This window comes from Macrobrachium nipponense, chromosome 37 (assembly GCF_015104395.2).
Source record: "Macrobrachium nipponense isolate FS-2020 chromosome 37, ASM1510439v2, whole genome shotgun sequence".
NCBI lineage: Eukaryota > Metazoa > Arthropoda > Malacostraca > Decapoda > Palaemonidae > Macrobrachium > Macrobrachium nipponense.
This window is the reverse complement of record NC_061097.1, coordinates 54,313,651-54,323,650: the sequence shown is the minus strand read 5'-3', so window position 1 is coordinate 54,323,650 and position 10,000 is coordinate 54,313,651. Positions and strand designations below refer to the sequence as shown.

General features: G+C 36.4%; 1 protein-coding gene across 4 annotated transcripts in view; it reads left to right on the top strand.

Moving 5' to 3' along the window:
* The window catches only part of LOC135209263 (arrestin domain-containing protein 17-like), a 64,224-nt gene that overhangs the window by 20,922 nt on the left and 33,302 nt on the right, over nt 1-10,000 (top strand). For all 4 annotated transcript variants that reach the window (XM_064241970.1, XM_064241972.1, XM_064241968.1 and 1 more), the window contains exon 2: nt 7,349-7,474. In XM_064241970.1, coding sequence (XP_064098040.1) covers nt 7,349-7,474 — 126 coding nt within the window. The remainder of the gene's footprint in view (nt 1-7,348; nt 7,475-10,000) is intronic.

Here is a 10,000-nt window from a genome sequence, read left to right as displayed (position 1 = left end):
TCTCTCTCTCTCTCTCTCTAAACCATCTTACCCTTTTCAAAATGGGCTTTGATATCCGTATCATCTTCTTCGGAAGGTATTTGAGAAACTAACTGCCTCCAGATTTACAACAACGGTTCAGGATCCACTTGACCTCAGATATATACAGCTGTTATCGTGTACCACCGTATGCGCGGACGTTAGTCTAGCTTTCGGTGACGGGAGGTAGATTGTCGCCAACGTTAGTAAAACCGAACATTGACCTTCACTAGTGCTTTTTTTATTTTTTTAGTTACTGGTGTGATGCGTGCTAGCATTGCCCTCGGCTTTATTGAAATGCTTTGGAGAAACCTTGAGAATATTGAAATGCAGTGCGTAATGCCGTGGAATGATGGAATTCTTTATATTTAGCGAAAACTTGATCGTTATTAGTTTCCCGTTTTTCATGAAGTTTCAAGACCTATTACAAGAGCCGTGTACACGGAAATGTCTAGGTAATTATGGAATTCCAGGAACGCGCCGCCAGTTGTAAGTGTAGGCCTATATTTGAATGCTTTATGAGTCTTATGAGAATTCGATTGAACACAATACTTCTGGTGCTGTTGTCCTTATGTTACAAGTGGCTTTATGCCAGCACGAGATTTTGGTCTGTGAGTAGTTTGTATGAACTCTTGATAAGGTACAGGCTACACTAGTAAAACTACATTTACTAGACATTTATTAGATACGGAATGAATCGAGTTAATGATGATAAAATGAACAGAGCTGTCTTGTTAGTTGAGTGGAAGAGGCATTAGAGGAGAGTGGCCTCATTATCCAGGAAGCGAGAGAGTGCATGCAAGATTGAGGTGAGTGGCTCAGTGTATTAGGGGGGCTTAACACGCTACTGATAAGCCTTGAGTGTAGGCACATGAAGAAGCTGGGAGGTCATCCGTGGTCCAGCAGTTATAACTATGAATGTGGCAGTATGCCACGTGAAGGGAAATTGCTTAATGTTGAAAAAGAATTAAACATACATTTGGTGCATGTGTGCATATATACATTAGCACGTTTGGATCAGACCTTTGGGAACTCACATACTAAGATAGAACGTAAAAATAAACAGTGGAGCTGACTACATCGCGTGAAAATGGCGCCGAAGAGGTGCCATGAAATATTAAAAGGCGAGAGTGAATGTGTCTCCTCCTTAGGCTTCCACTAATGCAAAGCTTTGCGTCACGCGAGTTTGGTTTACGTTAAGGTAGAGCGTTTTGGTATTGTCGAGGAATTTTATATATATATATATATATATATATATATATATATATATATATATATATAATGTGTGTGTGTGTGTATGTATGTATATACACATACATATATATATTATATATTTTTATATATATATATATATATATATATATATATATATATGTATATATATATGCTTAAAAAATCACAGTAGATGCACGTGACTTCATAAATAAGCGAATTCCACAGGAAAATGATAGTCAGAAATCCAAGCGCTTTCGTCTTTACCCGGACATTGTCAAGGAGTTAACTCCTTGACAATGTCTGAGTAAAGACGAAAGCGCTTGGATTTCTGACTCATTTTCCTGTGGAATTCGCTTATATATATATATATATATATATATATATATATATATATATATATATATATGTATATGTATATGTATATGTATATGTATATGTATATATATCCTTCATCACTCAGGTTGCGAACGAACATCGCAGTCGACTAGCTACCACGTTCGAAAGCTTTATGCATAACATGAACTTAAAGACTTGTGTTTCTAAGCATGCTGGCCGGTGTTAAGAATGACATATATATATATATATATATATATATATATATATATATATATATATATATTATATATATATATATATATATATATATATATATATATACATATATATATATATATATATATATATATATATATATATATATATATATATATATATTTATCAAAACTTTCATGTGATAGTGTTCATTTTGTATTTTAATTGTTTTTTCTGACATTCACACGTAAATAAAATACTAGCTTGCGTATAAAACGTTACTTGCAGTCTCAATAAAGCTTTGATAGTTGCAGAAGCAGATTATTACCACGAAACCTTTTAAAAGACAAATAAAAAAAAAATTAAAAAATTAAAGTTTCCATTATTCCTACCAGACAGAACATCAAGGCTGTAAGTCTTAATCTCCCCTCAGTATAATAAAGGTCTCGTTAGACCTTGGAAGACTTGTAAACTTAGTGGGTTTTTTTCAGGGAGAAAGAAAAATACTGCAGTTTGAATATTGCAATCGTTGACTGCGGTAGTTTTTTTCGGTGGGTGGGGGAGGGGGAGCGGGGAGCGGCTACCGCCAGTTTCAGTTAACCTTGGATAAAGTTAACCTTGGATAATGGCTTGTGTTTTGTGATCGATCATCATTATTTAATATCTTTGAAACTAGCGTATCTACTATATATGGTAGAATATATATGTAGAATTTACTTGTCACACTTTTACCAGTTATTTATGTGATGACAATAACCACAGCGCCTTCCTAACTCCTTGATTTCTTCATATTTTCGCTCACTTCGTCGTTGTTGTTGACGTTGCTGTTCTTGCTGTTGTTCTTGTTGGAGGGTTAGGAAAGCCCTATGGATGATGACGTAAAGAATGTGTAGCTAACACACCTTTTGACCTTCCTTTTCAACTTCGAATTTTATTTTAATAATGATATTAAGTTGCGAGTGATGTAGTCGCTTGCGAAAACTTGAAAAATTCTACTATTTCTTGTTTTCAAATATATTGGGCCCAGTCAAGTGCGAAGCTTGGAAGTGGGAAACGTATGAAATTTTAGGAGAATGAAAACGAAAGGATCACTGATTCAGTTGCAAAAAATAAATAAATAAAAAAATAAAACTACTCACTTTACCAGGGGTTCTAAACGGCGGGTACCCATACCTCTTAGGGGTATGAAAACCACATGATGGAGGTATATGGGGCTTGATCTCTGGACATTTGTATATATTTGATTTGAATGTGTTAATGTATATATGGGTACATTTTGTAAACAAATAACTATAAACTATAAATCATTTTGATTTTCTTGTATGTTCCATTCCTGGATATCCATACCGAAAGTATGTATTAAACTCAGTAAATTATACTTATTTTTTTTTTTACTTTGGTAGTTTGTCATCAGCTTCAGAAAGTTGGTAAACGTAAATTTTTCAGAGTTGTTATTCTGAATGAGGAAAGATCTGAGCTGCATCTCGTAAGCTGTCAGCTATGTAAAGTTTAATTCATATCTTCGTCCAAAATGATTATACACAGTTGTGGCTTTATTCATTAATAATGATTCACGTTGTTGTCAACCATTTTTACGAAATTTTCATGTACCTGTCATGCTGCTTCAGGTTAGTGTTGGATTACACCATCGTTGATTATAAGATTTTTTGAGTGAAAATATAAAAATATTTCCAAGAATTTATAATTAGTACTCCGTAGGGGGTAATACAGTCAGCGCACCTCATGCGGTGTACTGTAGGCATGACTTGAGATTCTTTGCAGCGTGCCTTCGGCCCCTAGCTGCAAACTCTTTCGTTCCTTTTACAGTAACTCCTTCCATGTTCTTTCTCCCATCTTACTTTCCATCATCTCCTTACAATTGATTCATAGTGTAACTGCTTTGAGGTTTTCCTCCTGTTACGCCTCTCAAACCTTTTAACTGTTAAGTTCCGTTTTAGCTCTGAATGACCTCATAGGTCCCAGTGCTTGACCTTTGGCCTAAATTCTATATTCAATTATATTCTATATAATTAATAGTAGAGACTATTTTGTTGGCCTCGCATGGAATTCTGTAACTCGAATCTGCTCTTAATTCGAGGTAGTGCGGCTGAATGACTGGTTGGTGCAGTCCACGATGTAGTAATGACAAGGCAGTCCGGCTCCAACGACGAGTTTGGCACTCATTTGCGCTTGTGATTTTGTGACGTCACGCAGACCTATCGAAGCGACAATTTACTGATGTAAACATAGGGATAATTGCCTTTTTTTACACTTTAAAACGATTTAATTAATATCCCTCCATAGGTTTAAGCGATGAATACGATTTTGGACATATGAAATATTGGAGTACATGTGAATATCGATGTTGGAGAAATCGAATTGGCGAAATGTTGCACAAATAAAGTTTGTGTGTGTGTGTGTCTGAAACTTTTAGAGGCTGATGGGATCCTGGAGACTGAGGTTACGGGATTTTTTTTTTTTTCACGGTTTTCTTAAACGTCCCTGTCTTGTCCTTGTGTGCAGTTGGAACCTCGTTATCAATTGTTTTAAAGTTGGTTTCCTTTTGTGCGGGAATTGTTGCATTAAGTAAAGGCTTTTGTCTTCTTTATTGCTTAACTCCACGTAGTTGTTCATTTATCCTGTATATCTGATTTGGGTTGTTGAAGGTCATACGCGATCGATAAGTTTCACATTGTTATATACGTTTTCTTTATTTTGTGCCTTTTTTTTAATTCAGTGTTTATGAAAAGGAGAAGTGTTTGCCTTTTTCTTTTATTTTAATGTGCATGAAAAGGAGAATTGTTTCCCTTTTTTTTAATGTGTATGAAAAGGTGAAAGGTTTTCCTCCTGCTTATGCTTCTAGATTTTTCATACATTTTGATGTATGCATATATTTCATAGGTTTGTTAAAACACTTCCTGTTTAATATATTCAAAACTTCAATAGGCTCCTGTTACTATCTCGTTTTTAATTTCCTTTATTTTTTCATAATTTTAAGCATTCGCAGTTATTGATTATGTGTGTGTGTGTGTGTGTAAATATATATATATATATATATATATATATATATATATATATATGTATATAATATATATATATATAGATATATATATATATATATATATTATATACATATATATATATATATATATATATATATATATATCTATATATATGTATATATATTATATATATATATATAATATATATATATATATATATATATATATATATATATATATATATATATATATATAATATATATATATATATATATATATATATATATATATAACTTTAAGCATTTGCAGAATCATTGATTTTGGAGCACTGCGCTTAACACATTCGTAATTTTCATACTATAGTTGACCGCCACCGTTGTAATATTGGAGGATGAAAAATACTGCTTGGAAGTCTCCATTTTGATTGTGTAGTTTCATCAGTTTAGTCGGCTTCATTGACATGCATCGTGGTCAGATTTATCTGTATTTTTTGTCATTTCATCGGTTAAAACTCATTCATACATTATTGCGTGTGTACACATAACCATCCATTAGACAGGTCCTTGCTTTACTAAATATTACGGTTGAGAACTGCGCCTTCTAGTCCAGTGATGGGTCACCTTTCCTATTATTGAACTGTGCTTCTAAAAATAATTGTACGAAGCTAGGTTTTGTGTCAAAGGGGACGGGAGTATCGCGTGTGGAAAAGAGTTCAGAAGGTATCCTTCTGTTTGAGCTAAGCTAATGTAAACAGAAAACAGTGATCTGCTACTGAAACCACATTTTCTTGGGCAACAATCGTTAACTATGGCAGTGATCTTAGCCAACCTAGATCTGTCGTCAGATGTTCCACAGGGTAATGTGTTTAGACCTGTGTTATCTTCTCCCATGCTGGCGAACTGATTACAAGCTCTGAGGATGAAACCGTATCATCTGCAAAAGCTGCAGTTTTTGTTGTAAAAACTGCATCATTTGCAGATGGTACTATCTCACCTTCAGAGCTTGCAATCAGTTCACTAGCATGGGAGGAGATTAACAGAAGTCTCAAAACAGTACCCCGTGGAACATAAAATGGAGTGGCTGTCGGTCTAAACGAATTCCGGAGGCAGACTAGAACGTAGTACGACATTCGTGAACGTAACCTCTGTACGACGCTAGTGAACGTAGCTTCTGTGCTACGCTAGTGGACATACCCGCTGTACGACGCTAGTGAACGTAGCCTCTCTACACGCTTGTGAACGTTGTCTTTGTACGGAGCTAGTGAACGTAGCCTCTCTACACGCTTGTGAACGTTGCTTTTGTACGAAGCTAGTGAACGTAGCCTCTCTACACGCTTGTGAACGTTGCCTTTGTACGGAACTAGTGAACGTAGCTTCTGTGTTACGCTAGTGGACATAGCCGCTGTACGACGCTAGTGAGCGTAGCTTCTGTGCTATGCTGGTGGACCTATATAGGCACTGTACGACGCTAGAGAACGTAGCCTCTCTACACGCTTGTGAACGTTGTCTTTGTAAGAATCTAGTGAACGTAGCCACGAGCAAATGGCATGCCGATTAATTAAACATTTCTGTACACGTGCCTGACTGTAGTGAGGACAGTATTGATCAGCCTGACACCATTGGCTGGGCTCATTATCCGGCCGTATTTGGAGGTGACTTCAGAAAGCTGAATTTATAAGTTTTGGAGAGTGGATTCATTTGATTTTTTTTTTATTATTTTTAATTTTTTTTTACGGCCGAGAGTTATACAACCTTAGCTTTTTTTTATTGCAGTTATCGAGAAAATGTAGCCATTATTAGTTTTTAAGAAATGCGTTTATGACTGATCCGAGGCTCCACACTGGTTTGTACGTGTGCCCAAGTTACTGTAGATCATGAGGCCGACATTATGTCGGTCATTGGATATTAAGCTTAATAGCAGTTTTTTTTTTTTTTTTTTTTTGCCTCATTCCTTTCGCTTTGTTCCATGTATTGCTTCGTTTCATCCTCGTTTTTCTCTTAGCCACATTTCTGTCTTCTTTATCTTTAATTTTATTAAACGCACTTATCCATATTATCCAGTCCGTATTATTGAGGATTATTTGCTTATATGTTTATCTCGTCCTTATTGTGTCCTTTGCATTTTTTATTGCATTTATCCTAATTTTTCACCTTATAACTTATCAGTTTTATTGTCTTGTTTAGTTCCATTTTTTTACATTTTTTCCTCATGTCCTATCCGTATTTATATCGAGTTTCTTCGCTTCTTGTAATCATTTCTTTATCATGGTTAATTATTTCTCTTCATTATTTCCTTATGGTATCATGTCCGTATTCATATCGTGGTTGGCCGTATCTTTTGAATGTATCATTATCATAACTTATTGCTATTTTTATCACGTTTATTCACTTCAATTAATCATTCCTTTTTATGCCCTGTCCGTATTTTTATCGCGTACATTAGTCTCTTTGATTCGTTTCGTTATGCCCTATCGATTTTCATCGCCGTTTATATATTTTATTCGTTTCCTTATGTCCTATTCGAATTTTTGTCGTGTTTATCCTTATTTTAACCTTATTTCTCCTTTCTTTTCTGCCCAACAGATACGCCTATGGTGCGCCCGAAAACTTTTGCCATAGAATTCGATGCACCGGGAGCGGTCTACTTCTCCACCCAGACTATCACAGGGAACGTCGTCCTCAACGTTGATGAACCCATCTGTCTGAAAGGTAAAGCAACCCCCCCCCCTCCTCCTCCAATCCCCCTCACCCCTCCCTCAATCCCCCTCACCCCTCCTTCAATCCCCCCTCACCCCCTCCTCCTCCACCCCCCCTCTCTCTCTCTCGTTAGAGAAGCCAATCAGTCGGGAAGGGAAAGGACTCTCTCTCTCTCTCTCTCTCTTCTCCTCTCTCTCTCTCTCTTCTCTCTCTCTCGTTGTCCTCAATGTTGGAGAAGCCAGTCAGTCTTAAAAGGTAAATTCAGAATCTCTCTCTCTCTCTCTCTCTCTCTCTCTCTCTCTCTCTCTCTTGGAAAGCCATCATTTTCAACCAGCATCACAATTTACCTGCTTCAAGTTCATGCCGCCAAGATTTATCTGAGGCAGATGACGTACTATACCTTCCGCAATACGTCACCCACCCAGGTCTTCCGTGCTAAAAGGGTTTTCACGCCCGTCGAAAGGCATGATTGAATCGATACCCGAAATGCGAGATAAAAGCGAGCTATTTACGTCAGCTGACTCTCCGCCCAAATTATTGCAAGACAAAAAGAAAAAAATAATAAGGGTTCGTGATCCCACGAAACGCTGCTCATAAAGTCTCCGATGATGAATGAATAGGGAGCTGAAGTTTTATTTTCACGTTGCTTCCAAGAGCCAGGCGTGGAAACTTTCTTATTAACGCCTTTTCGAAGTAAATGTTACCGATCTTAAATTCGTCAGAATTTTTATTTTTATTTTTATTAATTTTTTTTTTTTTTTTTTTTTTTTTTTTTTTTTTTTTTTTTTGGACGGCGGGACTCGGATATACTGAAGCCAATTTAGCTCTGCCTTTTATTCATGTTTGTTGTTGCTGATGGTTCAAGTAAATAATAGGTGCGAAAGTCGTACCTATGCAGATCATATCTGTTGTACCGGTGTTGACTTGTCATCAAATGATTGACAGATGTGAACTGCGTTGTTTATCTTGTTTTATAAAGTGGCTTATTGATGTCAGGGGTTCATTTGCCATTTTTAACACCTGTCTTAATACTGAATTAATGTATTTCATGTACAGTTATTTTCAGGCGTACCAATTGCGACCACAGTTCACTTTGAGTTTCTGAAATAGTGCCTGGTAGGTATCTCAGGCAATTAACGTTCTGCCATGTCGAACCGATTTATTATAACCGTAAAAGATTCTTCTCTAATTTTTCTATTGCAAAAAAGTAGTTGGCCCTTTTTAAATAGTCATTCTCAGGTTAAATTAAATTGGTGCAACCAGGTTTTAGGTCAGTTTAAATATTTTTACCTAGTTGCAGGTCAATTTTCTTAAAAAAAGAAACACACTGATTTGAATAACTTTCTTAATTCTATAAAAAAAAAAACCACTGATTTGAATTACTTTTTGTAATTCTTAGAAAAAAAAACACTGATTTGAATGACTTTCTTAATTCTTTTCCTAATATCTTTTTCATTTAAAGTGTGAAATTATTTAATTTTACGTAATATATGGTTAAAAAATTTAGACGTGCTATCCGTTTTGCCCAAAATTTGTATATTCTGCTCCTGGGTCAACTTTCCCCTCATAATTACCTTACAAAGAAAAATATGATCCCTAATAAGTTACGTGAGTGTGGTAAATGAAATATGCCTTTCGTTACGTATCACCGAATTCGCAGGAGATGAAAGCCTCCAATTCCACGAAAAGTAATTCGGGTGATTTTCGAAATGGCGCGATGTGCTGTAAGTATATAATCTTTCTCTTGTCAGTTGGCTTCCTTCCCCAAATATGAAAGCAAAGATCAGACGTATCTCCAAGAACACTGAGATGAAAAACCACGGGTGCCAGATTGAAAAGTTGAAATTTCTCTCTCTCTCTCTCTCTCTCTCTCTCTCTCTCTCTCTCTCTCTCTCTCTCTCTTGAAGAATAACGTAAGTAATACAAATGTTTGTGTGTGAGTGTGACGCCTTTCTAAGGTAAATGTTTCTGATGCTAAATCGGTTTTTTTTTTTTTTTTTTTTTTTTTTTTTTTTTTTTTTTTTTTTTTTTTTTTTTTTTTTTTTTTTTTTTTTTTTTTTTTTTTGAGCGTCGGGTATGCGGAAGCCAGTCGTGCGTTATCTCCGATTCGTGTCTGTGTTTCGGGGGTGTGTGGTGTTGGGGTGGGGTTGTGGTGAGGTGTTTGTGGCTATTCGTACCCCTCCTTGTTTGTACCCATCTCCGTCTTGTGAATTGTTTTCGTGGGGGTGCTACTAGGAAATACAGTGGTGGGCGAGTCCTTTGTAAACTAAATTTAGTGCGCTATTGCACGCGTGCAAGCAAATGAAGCGTCCCCAAGAGGTCTTTGCATGTTGCCTTCTAATCTTGTGTAGTTTTCCTGTCGCTTGTGCTTGAAGGAAGCGTTGAAGGCATTCCTCTCCTTGGCCCGAGTTCGAAGCTCGTCGGGAGGAAGGCAGATTCTTGACTGAGTGAAATGCTTACCATCCTTGTATCCCGTAGGAGGGTAGAGTCATCAGCGGACCTCATGTGGTGCGCACTGTAGGCATCACTTATAATGGT